The 21687-nt window shown below is 43.5% G+C and overlaps 2 protein-coding genes across 3 annotated transcripts in view; one reads left to right on the top strand and one right to left on the bottom strand.

Moving 5' to 3' along the window:
- The window catches only part of ATG10 (autophagy related 10), a 202950-nt gene extending 198837 nt beyond the window's left edge, over positions 1-4113 (bottom strand). The window contains exons 1-2 of one of the 2 annotated variants that reach the window (XM_084833587.1): positions 3222-4113; positions 916-2883 (exon numbers count right to left, since the gene is read on the bottom strand). The gene's annotated coding sequence lies outside the window, so the exon portion shown is untranslated. The remainder of the gene's footprint in view (positions 1-915; positions 2884-3221) is intronic. The other variant, XM_084833589.1, reaches the window with a different exon arrangement.
- LOC146352248 (uncharacterized) lies at positions 847-15981 on the top strand. The gene is made up of 2 exons (XM_084833579.1): positions 847-1483; positions 2771-15981. The coding sequence occupies exon 2, from the start codon at positions 11592-11594 to the stop codon at positions 12555-12557; it is 966 nt and encodes a 321-aa protein (XP_084689705.1). The 5' UTR covers positions 847-1483; positions 2771-11591; the 3' UTR covers positions 12558-15981.
- Positions 15982-21687: the final 5706 nt, after the last annotated feature.

Genomic DNA, 21687 nt, shown 5'->3' with positions numbered 1-21687 from the left:
ATGAAGTCCCGAGCAGGCCCTGTCAGGATAGCCTCGGCATGGATGTTGAAGTCTCCCAGAACCACTGTCCTAGGGTTCTCCAACACCACCTCCGAGACCAGCTCAGCCAGCTCAGGCAGGGAGATTGCTGGGCAGCAGGGTGGGCGGTACACCAGCAGCATACCTGTTCTGTCTCTTTGGCCCAACACAAGGTACAGACCCTCAAAACTGGTGCTAGGATGGATGGATTTCCTCATGAGGGAGATGGGATTCAGAGAACTGTGAGTGTTGCAGAAGGATGTTACATGCTCCATATTTAAGTAATTACATTTACATCCCTCCTATCTTCTAAAATAGTGCTCAAGGGGGCAAATAATAAAATACAGATAAAATAACAAAGTTATAATGAACACATTAAAACTCACCACTTAAAAACAAGAAATAACTTGTTGGTTGAATAAAAAAAAGAAATAATTGGATGTCCTGGATGGCTGCTGTTTTCCCACACTGACCTGACATTCAGGAACAGTACCTTCAACCCAGGAGAGCCATCACCAGAGCAGCTCAGACTCTCTGAAATGAGGGACAGTCCAGAAGTATACAACACCCTGTAGCAGTCCCTTCCCTTATAATGACCTGGTTGCCTCTCCTGCCATATCTCCCTCTGCTCTCTATTGTTACAGTGGCTGCTCCCTGCTTCTCTCCTTCCCTTTCCAAAACTCATCTCTCTTACCCGAGGGCAATACTTCTGTCAGCTAAAGAAGATGTACAATATAGACAGGCAATTTTGTTAAACTTATAAATTTAAACTAAATTTATGAGTTTATAAAATTTAACTTTATAAGTTAAATTCCATCCTCCTTTTTCTCTAACAAGCAAGGTGGCCCTCTCACCCAAAGTGGCTCTCCCAAAAAGACAACCCCTTTGGCTTCGTACCTTTAGCAGTTACCCTGCTGGCAAGCTCACCATCAAGGCAGTTTTAAGGTGAAAAGTCTCTGGAGCAATACTGGTAAGTGTTTGCAGGACTCAGGATAAAAGGTCACAGAATGAAGTAGCTGCAGGAACAGAATGGATGCTCACTGGTGATACAGTAAGTATCTGCAGGATCAGGATACATGCTCATAGAGCAAGGTAAGTATCTGCAAGATCAGGTTGGATACCTATAGGATCCGACCTGATATGAAGGATTGTCTCTATTTATGTATTTCTATCTCACCTCTTTTCCTCCTTAAGGAACCCAAAGTAGTGTACATAATCCTCTCGATTTGATCCTCACAACAACAACCCTGTGAGTCTGTGACTGGGCTGAGAGTCTGTGACTGGCCCAAAGTCACCCAATAGCATCCATGGACGAGTGGGGATTAGAATCCGGATCTCCCGACTCCCAGTCCAACACTCTAGCCACTACACCACACTGGCTCTCGACCTGCCCATATACACCTGCCCAGACCCTGAGATCATCTTCAGCAGCCCTACTCTGAGAGCCTCTACCAAAGGAAGTAAGGTGGGTGGCATCTAAGATATAATTAAGATATAATTATATATATATTATAATATATTAATTATTAATATAATTAAGATATAATTGTTAGTAATGAAGAATGGTTAATTTGGCTGGGCAGAAACTAAATGCCCTCCACCTTGCAAGCTGTGCAGACATGCCTACTCTCTCTTCCTTATGCCAAATGTCATTAAATAGAAGTGTAGTGATGGCATTTCCTTCCAATTCACATCCACTGTTGAAATATATTTTGTATTTCAAGGCAAAGCCACCCTGGCTTTCCTTATACCAACAATAATCACAAGCAAATGAAACTGGACATCCTCAGTTGAAATTGTTATCACTATAACACTGTTCAGATTTTGTCTGAATGCACATCCATGGATGGGAGCATGCCTGCTGGCCCTGTTCCCTACACATGTTCAGCATAATGTGTGAAATACCCTATCTGCAACAAAATCTGTGTGTGCAGCTTGGTTAGTGCAAACAGGAAATAGGCAGGGTCCTCAACCATATGGAGAAGCCTATGTGTGTGCAGTTTGTATACATATAAGCTCTTTCAGATATGACAATGAATGTGTATAGGGAGTATCAGCAAGGCCCATGGTTGCAACCCCTTTCCTCTCCCTTGCATTCAGAGGGGATGTCTGAACAGTACTTATATGTCTTTTTAATCTGAATCTTCCATAATACTGATATCATTTGAACTTGTTCGTTTTATCTTTTTCTTATTTTGAAGTATTCTTTTGGCACTGATTGCTGTAAAGGATAAGGTTACATATTCCAGATATCCAAATTGATGAAATAGAAATATGTCCTTCCTTCAATATTCTAAAAAAGGCACATATTGCTACTGAGCATTAATTGACAGCACCACTGCACATGTATTTTAAGCTAAGCAAGTCCTCCGCAAGTCCTCAGGCAAGTGCTCCCAAAGGTTGGGCCAATGAACATAGCAACTACTAGATCAGCCTTCCCCAACCTGGTGCTTTCCAGATGTGTTGGACTGCAGCTCCCAGGATCTGGAGGACACTAGGTTGGGGAAAGCGCTACAGGACTATGAAATCTGGAAAACTTCTGAAAGGGCAAACATGTCACTAAAAACAATAGTGTCCTAATAGGTTTTCCAACATTATGGTTTTGAGTCACTTAGAAAGATGTAATGGGTTTTCGAGGGGGGAGGCAGTCTTGTTGCCCCTCACCAACATATTTATGACAAGGTCTTATGTTAAGGTCTGAGCTTTGTAAAACATGATAATAATTTTTATTTTTGCTGACCACATTGCATAGGACCGTGTATTCAAGGAACACAAAAGTTAACCTTTCACCAGTATTCAGAAGTCTTGGGGAAACACCAAAATGACATCTTCTTTAAAATCATGTAGCTGCAGTGTGAACAAGACCTGTTCGGATTAAGAAAAGGACTTGGTTGAAGTTTTTTCTGCTGTATGGTTAATCAAGGTGAAGCAACTGCTCCTTCACTCTAACAAGAAATTATCCATTTGCAAAGTTTTGTTTCTTCTCAGTCGCACTGCAATCATGAGACTATACTTCTTGAGCTCTCCCCTCTGTGTTCAGTTGGGTAGCCAACTTCTATTGTCTGTTGGGAAACAACGTATCTGACTTTGCCCTATTACTATTCATAATATAGCGCCTGTTGTAGTTTTAGATGCCTACCAACTTTTGCCATGGAAAGCCCCCTTTTTCCCTAGGTGCGGCTATAATAACGTGACAAAACTACCTTTCAGCAGTTGACGCAATGAAATCTCTGGGGCTCGCGCTCTTGTGCTTCCTATGCGTGAGGCCAGTTTACTGGGCCAGTGCTGCTAAACAGGGAGCTTGCGGGTGTTCACTCAAGTCAGGCAAACGCGCGTCTGTCTCTCTCTCCGCGTGTGTGTGTGTGTGTCTACGCCACAGCTTGGGGTGCCGTGGGGAACTGTTGCTGCCGCGCCGACCTGCCACAGCTCTCTCAAACGCCAACGGAAGGCGAGCGTTCCTTGCGCGCAGGAGAAGTTTGATGTTGACAAACTTCGTGTGGCAGTGAGACTGTGTCAGCACAACTTCCAGGAGAATGAGAGAGCTGCTCTTGCAAGAGCGGCGGGAGGCGGCCGCGGGGACGGAACAGCAAATGCTATTCAGCCTGAGCAGTTTCAAGCCGCCCATGCTGGGGAATTACTGTAGTCTAGCTACGGCTCTTAGCGCCGGCTGTGTGTGTGTGTGTGTGTGTGTGTGCGCGCGCGCCCGTGCGCGTGCGCCGGGAGAGGGAGAGGGGGAGGGGGGGCTGCAGGCAATGGAGCCGAGCTGGGAGCTTTCAAGTTACTTCGCTCCAGCCCTGCGCACAGCAGAGGCGGACGAGGTTGCCTGCGGAGCGCGAGCGGCGCCGCCTCTGCTGCTTCGGGGGTTGCAGCCCCTGGGGTCGCCCAGCCCACCTCTCTCGCTCTCTCACCCCGCACCCGAAAACTCCCTCTTTTGCTTCCCCGAATAGGACTCTCCAAAAATGTATGCTCGGGCAGACTGACAGCCGGGGTCAAGAAACAGCTGTTGGAGTTAATGTTTCTTCCTCCCGCTTCGTCTGATGGCTGTGCCCTGCCAAGAGAAAGTGAGAGCGCGAGCGCGCGCCGCTGCTGCCCGCCTCAGACAGGCGGTTTGCTGGGAGCCAGTCGATGGGGCGCTTTCAACCACGCGCACAGGCACACGCGCACAGAATCTGCTTTACACGTGTAAAGGGAGGAGCAGCAGTTCGTGGGAGTTGTGGTTTGTGCAGAAGGGCAACGAAGGGAATGAACTGCCTACAAAAATGCTTCAGTGCAATATTTTTTAAAACAACAAAACTTAGCCCTGTCTTCCCTCGCCTTCAGCCCAGACACCGCCCGAGAGAGGGGCGCTCGTATTCCTCGGTGCAGTTAAGTCGGGATCGAGTTCTAAGTTGTTCTCAGTGGATCTTCCTTCTGAGGAATTGGATTGCAGTCATAAGGAGAAACCGGGGTGGGGGGACATTTCGTTTACTGCGGATGATTCGCCCTGAGGCTTGCCAAAACTCTGGTAGGTTTCTGCAAGACAGGAGACCAGAAATGGTTTGGGGATATTTAGGCTGTCAGTTTAGCCTGCCTATCATCTTTTGAGCCCAGCGCTTAACACGTTCCTGGCAAGCAACTTGAGCTGCCTGTGCTTTGAGTGTCACACCTCCCGCTGCCCCCTGTAGGTCTGCCTGTGCATTCCACCATCACATTGATGTAGTTCTAAATCGGAATCACTTCGCAGTTTAAAAAAATGCAGGTAGTCAACCTGGCCCACTATACAACAACCCAACCAACCCAAAGTGGCAGTAGGGTAAAACACAACAACTAAATGGTTATCAAAGAAATAAGCTTTCGAGTTCATCAAGACTCTTCATCAGGCTGGATGTAGGAGGCAGGAGGGGGCTAGAAAAAAGGATGTTGCTGCTAACCCTCACCCTAGTCTCACAATGGAAGGTGGAGGAGTTAACTCAGACTTAATTAAGTTTAGCCATGCTTGGTGCTTAAAGATCTCTGGTTTCATGAGAGACTGCAGAGACAGAGAAGCAGGGTTGCTGTCCTTTTGCAAATATAAAAACCAGCACTTACTCAGTTCTATTTCCATAATCTGGAAATACACAAAACAGGGGCTGTTCCTTTTATTTGCTTTACCTCAGATTAGTAGTTCTTAAGGGTTTTTTTTTACCCTCAATCCTATACTTTTATTTGAAGTTCTATTGATTTAGGCCATTTTAACAAGTGACAGTGTTTCCTTTCAATTTCCCACACTTGTAATTCAAATATAATACCCTGGGCACAATCAAAGTTAGCATTTGGAAATCCAATTGATTAAAACAGGAGAAAAGCAAACAGATGCTTAACATTCCCAGTGAAAACAATGGGACTTAAATATCCTTAGCTTTGGCTGGATTGTGCCACTAGAATGTACATTTGATTTAAACTTGGGTTTTCTCCAGTTTCTATCCTGGATTAACATCATGTGGACAAATGGTTCAGAATTCACATGTGCACACAAATAGTATATATACATGAAAAACATTCTTAATGCAACTTGTTTCCAAGTAAACGTGCTTAGGACTGCATCCTTAGTCTGCAAGTCCATTTGTATCTGTTGATCATCTGTTACTTTGAACTTCAGACCCAGAAAAGCATTCTCATATCCCCAGCTGTTGCATGGCTGCCAAAAATAGGATGTTAATGGATCTTAGCATTTGGGGTTCTCAAATTTTTAGATAATTTCTTTTAAAAATCCTTATTTTCCCCTACTAGTGATATCTAAAAAATCATTCCATTTTGGACTATACACTTCATAAACTCAAGCATCCAAAGAACTTAAATTCTAATTCCAACAGTTGGTTTTTGCAGATATTTGGTTTTGTTAATTTTGCAAGACATGGGATGGATGGGGGCTTTAGTACAAGGCCTGGGCATCAATCAACAGAATCTAGGAAACATTGTATCCATAAATAACTGTACCCATATGGAGCATACCGGAACTAAAGGGCTCCTACCTTTCACCATTCTGAAAGTCTTGCTCACTCTGACTTTTGACTGAGAGAAACTGCTCATATATTTTCAAACTTTCCTCTGTAGCCATAAGGAATAGAAACTGCTGTTTTAGATTAACACAATTCTTTTCAGAGCCAGATTGAAGGGTTATACTCCATATGGCAGGGATGGTAACCACCAAGCCTCACCCCCCTTCCCAAAGACCTACTGCCTGAAGGACAACAGGGAGAAGAATCCTCACTGTTATCTCCAATCAGTGATTAAAGATAATAGTGGAGATTCCCCTCCTCCTCCCAGTTCATAGATCAATAAAAGATGTTGACTGGGTTTACACAAAATGATAACCCACACTCAGTGGTTGAGTATGGGTTGAGTGTGGGTTGTTGAACTGTGGGTTGTTGTTGAACTGTGGGTTATTAAATTGTCTGAACCCAGCATGTTTTCTGCAGGGTGGCTTATGTTTTTGGAACAAGCCACTCTGGGAACCCATGGTTTGTTGTTGAGTTGTGAACTGTGGGTTGTTTGTGGTTAACAAGCCATGCTTTGTTAGTGTGGCTGGGTTCAGACAACACGATAACCCACAGTTCAACAACAACCCACACTCAACCCACACTCAACCACTGAGTGTGGGTTATCATGTTATGTGAACCCAGACACTGTGTGGTACAATGGCTCGAATTTTAAGGTTGAGATCCTGAATCAAACCACCATGCAACTGTAAAACTCACTTGGTGACTTTGGACAAATAATGGTCTCTCAGCCTAATTTAACTCACAGGGTTATTGTGAGGCTAAAACACAGTTATGAACTCCTTGGAGGGAGGGTGAGTGATAAATAAATGGAAGTATAACCTTCCATACTGCCAAGATTCCCCTTTTGCCCTGCTGAAAACTCCAACAGCCAAAATCAACACTCAGACCAGAGGCTGCATTTCCAAGGCTTTAATTCCATTACCCTAATGAGGCATACAGATGCAAATTGCTAGAGACTCACAGACGACAAAGGAAAAGCCTTCAAGGAGTTCAAAGGGGAGCTACGAAAGTTGGTCTGCTTTTGGGAAAAGGCGGCAAACTCTCTTAACTTAGGGGGTGGGAGGGGAAACTCTCCCCCTCTCCCGTGACATTTCTAGGCACAGCTGTTGATGCAGAGCCAATCGGGCAGAGCGCCTAAGCTCAGCCCCTGTGACTTCCTGCTCGTGCCTGCGTCTGCGTATTTGCGCCTAAGAGTTCGGGTTGTCCTTCCCTTGCCTCCCCCCATTCGCTGTCACTTACAGGGAAGTGTGAACGGAGGGCCTCTCCATCCAGCTGTGCCTCTGAAGCCTGGGAAAGTTCCTCCCCCACGTGTTGGAGCTCTTCCTCAGAATCTGAACTGCTCTGGCACTCTGTATGCTCAGAGGCAACCCTGACACATACTAGCACAGAAACTGTGGGTGCAATCCACCCAATCACAAGTGCAATGCCTATATGTGCAGGGTTCCCAGATGTTGCTTCCTACCCTCAACCCAACCCACCTATGTGCACACATAGACCCGGTTCACATAATGACGGTGGCTTATTTCCCCTGCTATGCATGCTGGTTGCATGCTGGGGCACCCTTGGCAGCGTGGCTTCTCATGTTGTGCAAACCTGCCCAGGGTGGCTGGTTCCCATTGGTAATGAGCCCCCCAGAACCCATGGGCTGTTGTAGGGTTCTGGGTGGCTTGTTACCCATGGCATGATAACACAAAGAAGGTTCCCATAACACAGTCTGTACAAAAGATAAAGAAAGGAACCATGTAGTTATAAAGTGGTATAATTTTGAATGAACAATATAAATATAGCGCGTTTGTTATAAAATAACAATTGCAATTGTAGCCAGTGGAATAGTTGTTATTATTTGTTAACAAGATCTCTGGATTATATCCCATTTCATTGCTTCATGAAAACCAATTTAAAGACAAAAATTCTTCCATTTCTTACTCATGGAGGGCAGCCGAATTCTTTCTCTGGCTTATGATATGCCTCTTACAAACCACTTGTGAGTCTTCTAAAAAAATCTCTAACCACAGGGTTCTTTTATTTTTTTTCTTATTGCCCCAAACAAAATGCAATGAAAAAACATTAACAGCATATGTTGCTTCCATGACAACAAGCCACCCTGACTGGGTTCACATGACATGACAAGCCATGCTAGAGAGGGTAATTATGTTAATCCTCCCAGCATGCAACTGGCATGCACGGTGGGGAATTAAGTCACCATGGCTTATTTCCCCTTCCATGATCATGCAAACTGGCCCAAAGACATCAGGGCATGCAGAAAGAAACAGAGTTCTGTTAGGACTATGGGAATCTTCTCTGTAAGGGTGCTGGACCAGTGGTGGACTGGATTGCACCCATTGTGATTTTTAAAAACTCTTATAGTGGGCACACAACTCTAAACAATATTTAGTCGTGATGGCACCAGAAAAATATTGGGGAAGGGGCAAAGTGTATTCCGGGAGGGAGAGCCTAGTTCCCCTTGTTAGATTTCACTTTAATGGTCCCATCCTAAACATATTTTGTCTGAAGTAAGTCCTATTTGTTTTGATGACATTTACTTTCAAGTAAGCCTGCTTATGATTGCACTCTTATTTTAAGAGGAAGAGGGGTGTTTGGTTCATGCTGCCCATGACGCAGGGTTTACCCTGGCTGAAGTGGTGGCTCTTTCTTCAGCATCAAGCACTATGCCTGAGGCCTGTGCAGAATGTTCTGAACTAGAAAGAAAATGTTGCTGTATGATGACCTGGGAGTTGAAATTGATGATTCCAAAACAGAAGGATGGTCAAAAAACTTCAAATACCTGCAGTCTCTGTTTTTTACCTGAAAGAAGGCAGTACTGCTTCTGATGAGTGGAACTTCACCCCATGTTGCAGCCGGCAAGAAGAATACTGACTCAGTATGTAGGACAACATCCCATGTAAGAAATAATATTCGGATTCTTATGTGGACTAGCCTGTTTAAGATGTTTACAATTCTTCCAGCTCTTTTATTCTATGATACTGTCATCTTGGCTGTTGCTATTTTACATGTTTTTATAGTTCTGTATCACTATTTTAAAATTTCACCGTAACATCCAATAAGGTGTTTCATGTTGCTCTTACATTCATTAGACTACCTTGAATATTCAGACAGATGAAATCAACCTGCAACATCTTTAGCTGACTACCAATACATTCCTAGAGATTGACAATAGCAGACTTTTGTCACTCATAGGTCTGCCTGCATTCAAGGGCATTGCAGAATCTTCTCCATGGCTGGTTCCATTATACCTCTTTGCAACAGCAACTGGCAGAGGTTTGATAAAAAAAAAAAATGCTCTTTCTATATACTGCAATATATAAAGAGGGCTACTGCTTGTAAAGAGGGCTACTGCCAATAAGAAGCTTACATGGCATATTCAAGGAGTGGGTATATTACAGGAAAAATCTAAATGACGATACATATTTTAAAATACATATTGATCAAGGATTTATTTTTAACACCCAAAACATAGATTACAGCTATATCAAAACCAAGCATGACATGCAAACTAAACTTCAGTACAAGCTAACCTGTGTCATTTTCCAGTGCTTCCTCAGAATACGTGGTTTCTTACCCTTTGCCTTCTTTTGGTCTGCAGAATGTAGTCCTTAGGTTGTGATCCTCACATTGGTTCTTTGCATTCCTATTATCTTCACTGTTTTCTTAACACTGCCACTCATTTCTAATTACTGTCTTATTTTTGCTAACGAGAATAGATAATGCCTTGATTGGTTACAGATACATAATCAGAATTAATGCTTGTGCTTTTTAAAGAATATAAACTGCCTAGAGCTTTATGCATTTTATTTCTGATCATTGAACTTTTGTCTGAGTTAACCTGGCTCTGCCTTCCTGCTTATTACGTTCTTGATTCTGAAGGTGCTCCACCTACTATTCATGTCTATAGTACATCTGTAGATATTAAAGGTAAAGGTGTCCCCAACCAGTCGTGTCCGACTCTAGGGTGCGGTGCTCATCCCCGTTTCTAAGCCGAAGAGCCAGCGCTGTCCAAAGACGCTTCCGTGGTCATGTGGCCGGCGTGACTGAACACCGAGGTGCACGGAACGCTGTTACCTTTCCCGCCAAGGCGGTACCTATTTATCTACTTGCAATTTCTTGCTTTCGAACTGCTAGGTTGGCAGGAGCTGGGACTGAAGACGGGAGCTCACTCCGTCACGCGGAACCCGGGTCTCGAACTGCTGACCTGCCGACCTTCCAGTCTGCAGTTCAGCGTCTTAACCACTAAGCCACCGCGGCCCCTTTCTGTAGATATTACCACTGCATATTTTGTTGTTGTTATTTTATTACTAATCCTAACCAATAAGACAGTGATTTAAGGTGCAATCCTATGGATGTTTCCCCTTCATGGATCACTGCCTTGTTGTGGCAAAGGGGTTTGCATAACTCAGTGAAGCCATAAGCTATGCCATGCAGGGCCACCCAGGATGGACAGGTCATGGCAGAGAGTTCTGACAAAATGTGGTCCGCTGGAGAAGGAAATGGCAACCCACTCCAGTATTCTTGCCAAGAAAACCCCATGGAACGTATCACAAGGCTAAAAGAGATGACGCCGGAAGATGAGCCCCTCAAGTCGGAAGGTGTCCAGTATACTACTGGGGAAGAGCAGAGGGAATTTCCAAGTAGCGCCAGAAAGAGTGAAGCGGCTGGGCCAAAGCCAAAAGGACACTCAGCTGTGGATGTGTCTGGTGGTGAAAAGAAAGTCCGATGCTGTAAAGAACAATGTTGTTTAGGAACCTGGAATGTCAGATCAATGAATCAAGGTAAGCTGGAGGTGGTCAAACATGAGATGGCAAGATTGAACATCGACATCTTGGGAATCAGCGAACTCAAATGGACAGGCATGGGCAAATTTAATTCAGGTGACCATCATATCTACTACTGTGGGCAAGAATCCCTTAGAAATGGAGTAGCACTCATAGTCAACAAAAGGGTGGGAAAAGCAGTACTGGAGCACAATCTCAAAAATGATAGAATGATCTCAGTACGAATCCAAGGCAAACCATTCAACATCACAGTAATTCAAGTCTATGCCCCAACCACTGAGGCCGAAGAAGCTGAGGTTGATCGGTTCTATGAAGACCTACAACACCTTCTAGAACTAACACCAAAAAGGATGTCCTCTTCATCATAGGGGCTTGGAATGCTAAAGCAGGAAGTCAAGAAATCACCAGGATAACAGGCAAGCATGGCCTTGGTGTACAAAATGAAGCAGGACAAAGGCTAATAGAGTTTTGCCAAGAGAACACGCTGATCATAGCAAACACTCTTTTCCAACAGCACAAGAGACGACTCTACACATGGACATCACCAGATGGTCAATATCGAAATCAGATTGATTATGTCCTTTGCAGCCAAAGATGGAGAAGCTATATACAGTCAGTAAAAACAAGACCTGGAGCTGACTGTGGCTCAGATCATGAGCTTCTTGTTGCAAAATTTCGGCTTAAATTGAAGAACATAGGGAAAACCACTAAACCATTCAGGTATGACCTAAATCATATCCCTGATGAATATACAGTGGAGGTGATGAATAGATTTCAGGGATTAGACCTGATAGACAGAGTGCCTGAGGAACTATGGATGGAGGTCCATAACATTGTTCAGGAGGCAGCAAGTAAATCCATCCCAAAGAAAAAGAAATGCAAGAAAGCCAAGTGGCTGTCTGATGAGGCTTTACAAGTAGCTGAGGAAAGAAGGGAAGTGAAAAGCAAGGGAGAAAGGGGAAGATATACCCAACTGAATGCAGATTTCAAGAGAATAGCAAGGAGAGACAAGAAGGCTTTCTTAAATGAACAATGCAAAGAAATCGAGGAAAACAACAGAATGGGAAAGGCTAGAGATCTCTTCAAGAAAATCGGAGATCTCAAGGGAATGTTTTGTGCAAAGACGGCCATGATAAAGGACAAAGAAGGCAGGGACCTAACAGAAGCAGATGACATGAAGAAGAGGTGGAAAGAATATACAGAAGAACTATACAGGAAAGATCTGAATGTCCCTGATAGCCATGATAGTGCGGTCACTGAACTTGAGCCGGACATCCTAGAGAGTGAAGTCAAGTGGGCCTTAGGAAGCATTACTAACAACAAAGCTAGGCTTCAGCAGCGTGTGAACCAAGAACTACCAGAAGTACAAGCGGGGTTTCAAAGAGGCAGAGGAACTAGAGATCAAATCGCCAACATTTGCTGCATCATGGAGAAAGCAAGAGAATTCCAGAAAAATGTCTATTTCTGCTTCATTGACTGCGATAAAGCCTTTGATTGTGTGGATCACAACAAACTGTGGCAAATTCTTAAAGAGATGGGAGTAGCAGACCACCTTACCTGTCTCCTGAGAAACCTGTACGAGGGTCAAGAAGCAACAGTAAGAAGCGGACATGGAACAACCGATTGGTTCACAATTGGGAAAGGAGTACGACAAGGCTGTATATTGTCCTCTGCTTATCTCATGATGTACTTATGCAGAGTACATCGTGAGAAACGCCGGGTTGGATGAATCACAGGTTGGAATTAAGATTGCCAGGAGAATTATCAAGAACCTCAGATATGCAGACGATACCACCCTAATGGCAGAAAGTGAAGACGATCTAAAGAGCCTCTTGTTGAGGGTGAAAGTGGAGAGTGCAAAAGCTGGTTTGAACTCAACATTAACAAAACTAAGATCACGGCATCTGACCGCATCACTTCCTGGCATATAGAAGGGGAAGAAATGGAAGCAGTGACAGATTTTACTTTCTTGGGCTCCAAGATCACCGCAGACGGTGACTGTAGCCATGAAATTAAAAGACGCTTGCTCCTTGGGAGGAAAGCTATGGCAAATCTAGACAGCATAGTAAGAAGCAGAGACATCACCTTGCCGACAAAGGTCCGTCTAATCAAAGCTATGGTTTTCCCAGTAGTAACGTATGGCTGTGAGAGCTGGACTATAAGGAAGGCTGAGCGCTGAAGAATTGATGCTTTTGAACTGTGGTGCTGGAGAAGACCCTTACGAGTCCCCTGGACTGCAAGGAGGTCAAATCAGTCCATCCTAAAGGAAATCAACCCTGAGTGCTCATTGGAAGGACAGATACTGAAGGTGAAGCTCAAATATTTTGGCTACCTAATGTGAAGAGAAAACTCCCTGGAAAAGACCCTGATGCTGGGAAAGATTGAAGGCAAAAGGAGAAGGGGACGGCAGAGGATGAGATGGCTAGATAGCATCACCGATGCAATGAATATGAACTTGAGCACACTCTGAGAGAGAGTGAAGGACAGGAAGGCCTGGTGTGCTATGGTCCATGGGGTCACGAAGAGTCGGACACGACTTAACGACTGAACAACAACAACGAACTACCACAACAACCTATGGATGTTCAGACAGGAAAAAAAAAGTCCTACAACTCCCAACATCCCTCCAGCCAGCCATGCTAGCTGGGCCATGCTGGGAATTGTAGGACTTTTTTTTCTCTAAACATCCATCGGATTGCACCCTTAAATGGTTTGTTGCCTTTATTTATTAAAGCCTCAAAAGAACTGGCATCTCCAAGCACTATTATCTTTAAAGTTAAGACCCAATGTAAGACCCAATTTACACTTCAGCAACAACTCACAGTTCAGCAATGGGTTCAAACTCTTGATTGTTAACCCCCAACAAACCAGAGTTCTGAGTTCAGATATCACATAAACAACCCAGGGATGGGAGGTCCCTGGGTAGTTTATCAAAGCAGAAGTGGACCCGCACGTGCACTCACTCCCGCTGATTTTTCAGCAACCCACAGTTTGTTAAGCATGGGCTCTTGGTGACATGTAAAACTACTTTCTCTGTGTGTGGGTACACTAGCTTTTTGTGAATCTTTGCTTTTTAATAATTTTATAAAATATAAAAGTATTTGGAGAGCTAAATTCTGGGATGACTCTTACATGGCAATTTTATACATGTCTTACTGAGTTGGGTCTTACTGAGTCTTATTAAGAATGCAGCATTAATACTAATATTTAAGTACCTTGATCCAATATTATGTCATAGTGTCTAGCAAGTGTGTTGTTATTTTGAAGATCTAGGTTCTAATTCTTCAAGCACAATTCTTCCAAAGTTTAGCACTGGACTAGATGGACATTTGGTCTGATCCAGCAGGGCTTTGCTTACATTGATTTCTGTTGGAAAATTGAATGGTTATGGGCACAATCCTATGGAGTTAGTCGGTGGCATCAAAAGTTGGAGGCTGCCAAGTATCCAATGCAGGGCAACCACAGCATGGCAGCAATCCTTGCCTCCATGTTTGGGCCATCCTGCATTTTTGCTAGATGGGCAATTTCACCTATCTAGCTGCAGTGCTTTCAAGCAGGAGGGAAGGAGGCTGGGGTGAGCATAGGAAGCTGCATACCGCGGCTTCCCTGGTCTCCTCCCCTCCCTGCCCCTGGGACCACCCCCTTTTCCCCATCTCTGTGCTCCGTTTCCAGGCACAGATTCATAGCTAGAACCATGCTGGCTATGAGGAGTAGGGTTTCTTTGCTCCAAGGTCAGAGCCCTGTTTCCAACCTCAGATCCCAGAAACTGAAAAACCTGAAGCCCCCCCCCCCCCAGACACAGTCTAGGGGGCATAGGATCACTGCTTAAACTTGGCTAGATTATGTCCTTCCTTTTCTGTGGACTCATTAGGTAGCCTTGGACAAGATAGATTACCAAATTTAATTCCCATCTGTAAAATTAGGGAGAAAATTTTTCAGTTCACAGGATTGTGAGGATAAGAACATAAGAAGAGCCCTGTGGATGGGACCTATTCGGCATCCTGTCTTCTCACAGTGGTTCATCAGATGCCTCAAAGACCAGGATAGGCTGAAAGTAGATCTCCAGATGTTTTGGACTTCAACTCCCAACATTCCTGACCATTGGCCATGCTGGAGATCTGCCTTCTGTCTACTCCTGCTCTAAGAAGCCTACAAGCAGAGCATGGAAACAATAGCCTTCTCCAGCCACTGTTCCCCAGCAACTGATATTTAGAGGCAAGCTGCCTCTGAGACTGATGGTAGCATATAGCTATCATGACTAGTGGTCTTATCTTGGTCTTATCTTCCATGGTCTTATCTTCCATGGATTTGTCTAACCCCCTTTTAAAGCCACCTAAGCTGTTGGCCGTCTCCACATCTTATGGCAAGAAATCTGGCACATTGAATTACTTGTCTGAAAAAGTACTTTCTTTTGTCTCGAATCTCCTACTAATCAGTTTCATAAGAGGACCCCAAGTTCTAGTATTATATGAGAGAGAGAGAGAGAGAGAGAGAGAGAGACTTCTTTCTACCTACTTCCTCCAGGTTGAATTATATGAAATAGTGCTGTTGTAACCGGTAAAAGATTTTATGCTGGCATGGAAATCTAAATAAATAAAATGTTTATTCTCCTTTTGATGCTTGAGACTTTGTCAACTATCTGCATGAAGCAGAATCTAAAGTTTCATCTCCCTCTTTCTGTGCATGCATGTTATATATGTGGTCATGTATGGCAGACCTTATCTTTATAATATATAGCAACTATAAGAAAATTATTATAATCAGATTACTATCTCAAAAGCAGATCAGTTTTTAAACTTCCCCATCACATACACCTGTTCTGTATTAAGCATTACAAAGGGAATTGAAATCTGGTATGGAATTTGGTAAGGTTTGGCTTAGGCTCTGTAGACCTGCTCACTTAGATCCTGCTCCATCAGTTCTCTCTTGAAGTAATGACATTATTTAGTAGAGTCGACAGTGTTGATTATGGTCTAAAATTAAACCTTTATGTTAAGATTTTAACACAATTCTGCATATATTTTTCACTTCTCTAAGCTTATCCAATTGTTCCTTTTAAATTTATTTATTATTTTATATTTATGCTCCACTTTTCAGCCATGATTGCCCCCCACCTCCAACCAGCTCACATTTAAAAGTTCACACAAATATAATTGTTAGACCAGTTTATCCCTAATTATATAATATAATTAGGGATAAACTGGTCTTCTCGCCCCTGGGAGTTAATTATGCAGCCAGGTTCCTGGCTCTTCCCTCCAGAGGGAAGGGTCAGAAGGACTGCAGATGGACACAGGGGCAGGCTGATGTTAAGGATATCATCCCACAGAGGCAGTTTTTCTGTCTATCTGCAATGTTATGACTCCTGGCAGTTGGTTATGCAGTCCATTTTAATGTCTTTTTGCTGTACACTCAATGTTTTCCTTACATTATGGAGTACAAATTACAGTTTTCTGCCTTGAACTCCTGTAATTTTCAGTAGTCTGGTGTCTTTCAACCCATAGGGTGTGGTCCTGATGTATTTCAATAGAAGTTTGGCCATTGACTTCAGTTGAGTGTTCAGATTGCTATGTTCTCTATTGTCGGATACAACTTTGTCTAATATGCTCCATGAGGAACATGTCTGAACATGAGCTAAGCAATGACTCTGAGACAACAGTACAGCAAAACTGAAAATGCAGAAGAATGAAGGATTTGGCAACATAATGCCAAGCCAAACATTAATATAAATTGTTAGCTGATATTTGATCTTAACAAAATTATTTTATCAGCTTTCCAATTTAAAAAAAGGTTTCCTGAGTACAATATATAAATCTGCACTCAATTTATTATGGATAGCTTCTTAGATCAGCAATTCCACATACAACAATTAAGAGGAGAATAACTATGACTTTCAAGGCATACAGGACCCAAACAATTCCTTTATCTAAATCAGTTACAGCTACTTCATACATAATACATATTAGTGTAATACCTTTATTAGGCCAACTTTTGTTTTGTTTCACCCAGGATAGAAACAGTTCTGAGTAACTGTTGGATTTTATGTTTTCAAATACAGGGACATTGACCATTGCGCAAGTTCAGACATCACATCATGCTAAGCTACCCTGAGAATAATCCATGGTGGGTTTGTGCCTTGTCCATTACACCCAACAGACAATCACCCACATGGCAGCTTGCCATGGCTTGTTTCTCCCACCATCCCTCTCAGTCCTCCTGGCCACCACCAGCATATATCCCAGGGGGCTTTGTGGTAGAAATCCTCATTTCCTTGTTCCCTACATTGGTCAACAATTGGTCTGCTGGGGTTGTCAGCTCATGAGGGAAACTCTCCCCACTCCTGCATCAGATTACCAAAGGGATTTAAGTTTCTGAGCCCTTATGAATGTGGGAACATGTTTGAAAACGTTAAAAAAAAAAAGGTGTCTTGTGCAAGTGTGCAGGACTGCAAGACTGCCTGTCTGTTATTGAGCGCAGCATAGCCATATCCCCCTCTTGTCAATATCCTTGGCAATTTCATCTTCCACTTTGGTGCTTCCCAAACAAAATTCCCCCCACCCTCCTGCATCAGATTGCAAAAGAGAAATAATTTTCTGTCCCCTTATGAACATGGGAATGCATCTGCAATTTTTTCAGGGTCTTGTGCAAGTGTGCAAGGCCATCTGCCCACTATATAGCCAAGTATACCGATTGTCAGGAGCACCCTAGCTGCCTCTTACAGTCCCCTCCAATAGCCAACTCAGGACACAGACGACGAGGATTCTTTCCAAGGCTTTATTCTTTTATTACTTTATGACTCTTACAGATACTAATCACTAGCAACTAAGCAAGGAACTGCACTGGCAGCATAGCCTCAGCTCCAGGTAAGGCAGTTGGTCCCCGTTTGAAGGAGAACCGCAGGAAGACTCTGAACATATGGGCTAGGGAGAGATCCTCCCTCTTTCCCTTGGGTCCTTGGGACACGACCGATGTTTGAGTGCCAAACGAGCGGAACACCTCCTTTCGGCACCCTCCATCTGTCGTCGCTCCCTGCATCTGTGCCGAGCGTCCAGCAAGCCCCCCCCCCCAGCGCTCTCTCACTGCCAGGGTCGCTATCTATCCCAGGAATGCTGGCAGGAGGAATCTCTGCCAGCTGCTGTGCCTGTGAGAGATGAGCGAGCTCCTCTCCCACGGATTGCTGTTCTTCCTCGGAATCAGAACTGCTCTGGGGCAATATGGGCTCAGTTTCCACCCTGACACCGATATCCTCCTCTTGTCAATGTCCTTGTCATTTTCATCCTCCACTTCAGTGCTTCCCTTGCTAGCAAACACCTTTAAAAATAAGGCTGCTTCATGTTCTACTGAAGTAATAACACCTACCCCTAAAGCTCCTTCTCTCTTGCAGCCACTAGCTGCTTCCTGCTCCCCCACCCAGCTCAACTTCATGCTTGTCACTTCCCTCCACTAGCTTTTAGATGTACATGAGGGTTACAGAGCAGTGAGTGGGATTGCTAAACATACACAAATTTCAGGGCAGAGCAGGGTTTGAGTGGGTAGACATATACAAATTTCAAGGTAGACAAATGAGGTGGATTGGTAAATATAAACAAATTTCAAGCAGACAAGTGAGGCAGATCGCTAAAAATACACAAATATCATGGCAGAGCAGTCAAATGGAGGGGAGAATTTCAAGGCAGAGCAGTAAAACTGAGGGGGGAAATACACAAAGTGCCTAGCAGCTGACATTCACTTCAGACATATGAGAATTTCATTTTTGCTCCTAAAACATGCGAGCATGCCTATTCGAAGCTCCAAGCGTGAGCATGAGCATAAGCATGTGTTCACCAAAAATATTCAGAAATTGTCAAGCATATGCTTGCATTCGTCTCATTTCCAATTCCCAGTTCAATTTGCACAAATTTCCTAATTTGCACAAATTTCCCCAGTAGACTGAATTAGCTCTGCTTTAGTCAATGGAGGAAATTTGAACAAATTAGGACATTTGAGGAGATTTGCACAGATTTGGGGAAATATCTGCAAATCTCCCATTTGATCGCTGCTCATTTTGCACAAGTTTCCCATTCATGCAGAGAAAGCAGCAATCACAAACGCAAATGGGAATCAGGTATGAGACGAATGGTGAGAAAATGTTTGGAGAATCCTGGCAATCTCAAATGTCATTCACTCCCCCATCCCTATCTGCACACTTGCACAGGACCAGAAAAAAATGTGAACACAGTCAAGACACTCTCCAGTGTCCTTTCTTCAAGATTTCTATGGGGAAAAGATCTATCCTGAGGCATAGGCTCTGAGAAGGGATGAGGGAGAATGGTGGTGGCACTAGCAAGACTGGAGGAGTGGTGCAGGGGGGGGTCACTCTTGCCAGGTGGTTATCCAATCATACCCAACAACTCCTGATAACACTGCGCTGCTGGGATCAGATATCACAACAAGCCACCTGAGAACAAGGCACCCTAAATGACCCTGCTGCAAGCCATGGGTTCTCAGGGTGATTTGTTTGAGAAAAACAACCCAGAACTAAAAAATGTCTTCAGGTTCAGATGTCATACTAAGCCACCCTGCAACCAACCACAATAACAACTCCTCGTGGCTTAGCGTGATGTGCAAACCAGGTAATTGTATCCTTCTTTCTGTGTACCCAGTGGTCCTAGGGGAGTTCCAGGTGAAACTGGTAGAGTTTAATTTGAATGTCTGTAGTTCCTTCTCCCCCATATCATTTTAAGATTCTATTACAGATATTGGGCTTATTTACATAAGAATTTTATCTTGGTACTCTAACATCTGGCTCACACATGGGACACACAACACACATCCCAACCCCATCTTTCAAAGTCTGAGGATTATTTGAGTATTAATATTGTAGAGAATTGAAGTAGTAATAATTATTTATTTTATGTGTATGATGCTAATAAAGGTTTATAAATTACAAGGGGACGTGCAACAAAATGCTGGGTTCCAGCCAGCCATGACTTTTTCCTGGATATTCTATTCCATTCCCTCTTCCCCCACTTTTCACTTCCCTCCTCCAACTGTCAGATAGTATTATCTGCCCACTGAGCATGCTCAGTCACACACCCCTGGCTTTTTTTCTACAGATTTTTTGTACCTTGCAACCTTTGTGGTTCACTCAAACCTTCTGATACCTCTCTCTTATGCAAGAATGATACTGGTTTTGGCTACCTAACCACCTTTGCTTGGAGAATTTCACTATTAGTGTATAGGCTTAATTATCATTGTTATAGAAATATACTAAAACATCATATTGTAATTTGCCCAAGGAAAGGAGGCATTTCATTAGCCAAATTTATTAGATCATGCTATGGAGAGAAACCAGAGTATGGCTCCTGGAGAATCCCTGTGGAGGAGCCATAAGAGATTGTGGGAGGGAGGTGATCCAGTGAGGGAAAATGATCTAGTGAGGAGAAAGTGCATTATGCATTATACTGTGGAAAATGGGCTACATCATTCTGTTTAAAGAAAGGTAGACTTTGGATAGGTTTTACTCACAAAGGAAAATTAGCAATAGAGAGTCAATATCACTAGTCATTCATGCAGTGATTCATAAATTAGAAATCACTTGTCACAGTGATTCATGTGTTAATAACTTCGTCTCTGGACTATTGTAATGTGCTCTGTGTGGGACTGCCCTTGAAGAGGCTTCAGCTTGTACAGAATGCTACTGCTCAGTTACTGAGTGACATGCAAAGCTAGAGTCATAGTACACATTTTCTCCAGGATCTTTACTGACTGCCTATTTGCTTTTGAACCTACTACAAGATACTGATGTTGACTTTTAAGGCCCTGAGTGGCTTAGGACCCAAATTCTTGTTGGAGTGCCTGGCTCGGTCCCACCTATGGGCAATGCCCAGGGAGCAGTGACCCGAGTGTTAACAAATGTGTTCCTCTAGAACAGGTACAAACTTGTGCACATTCTCAGGACGCATATTTGTTTCAGGGACCCTTTAAGTTTTGCAAGAGGATGACTGGCAGGAGGAAACCAATGACACGCATACACTGGCTTTTTCAATAACAGGGGAATTTATTAAACACAAGCAAGAACTTAAAATGTACAGTCATTACCTGGGGAAATTAACTTGGTAGAGCATTCATGAATCAAAACAAACAAAACACACACAAATTTTCAAGAAACTCTCAGCAGATCTGGAGAGAACCAGATCTGGGGGAAACTAGCTTAGTTCTCTTAGTTAGGAACTTTTGAGCAATGCTTCCTAGGATGCTCTAGGAATGATTATGGCAGAAATAATACAGCCTATTCCTAGAGCATTATTCCCCCTTTTTTCAGCTGTGGCAGATGCTGGGAATTTGGGGGGCCACCAGATAAAGCTTGGGGGTCTACCTGCAGCCCACAGGTTGCGCTTTTTGCACCCCTGACCTTCATTGCAATTCTTCAGGCTCTGGATGATGCTGATGATTTTATTTTCATTTTCATTATCATTTCTCTTCCATAGGAGGTGCAGAGATGTTTAGCTGTTTTACTGCTTTTTGTAGAGGGTACAAAACATCCTTATTTTGCAAAGGATCTGGCTGAATTGTTGATTTGCTGTTGGGAGAGTTTTTATGATGTTTTTTTTTAAATTGTAATTGATTTTATTAAGCTATGTTGTTCTTAACATTCTTTGCTACTGTGAGCAACCGTGAGCTCAGGAAGCACAGGATAGAAACAATTTCAATAAATAAATCAACCAACCAGTGGTATTATCTTCTTGGAAGCAGGTTCATTATCAGACTTTGGGCCATAAAGTAATTTCACTGCAGTTTGCTACTTCCTGTGGCTCCTTGTCTATAGCAATTTACCACTTCTCCCTGTGCTGTGAGATTCTTGACAGGAGCCTCTGCTTATC

Source organism: Heloderma suspectum, chromosome 2 (genome assembly GCF_057233095.1).
Source record: "Heloderma suspectum isolate Gila_16-S chromosome 2, 16-S_ref, whole genome shotgun sequence".
Classification (NCBI taxonomy): Eukaryota; Metazoa; Chordata; class Lepidosauria; order Squamata; family Helodermatidae; genus Heloderma; species Heloderma suspectum.
Note: the sequence above shows the minus strand (reverse complement) of the source record. Positions and strands in the feature narration are given on the sequence as shown.

Excerpts from the sequence above, each read along its gene's own strand:
- LOC146352248 (XM_084833579.1), top strand. The coding sequence starts at position 11,592 with ATGAATAGATTTCAGGGATTAGACCTGATAGACAGAGTGCCTGAGGAA.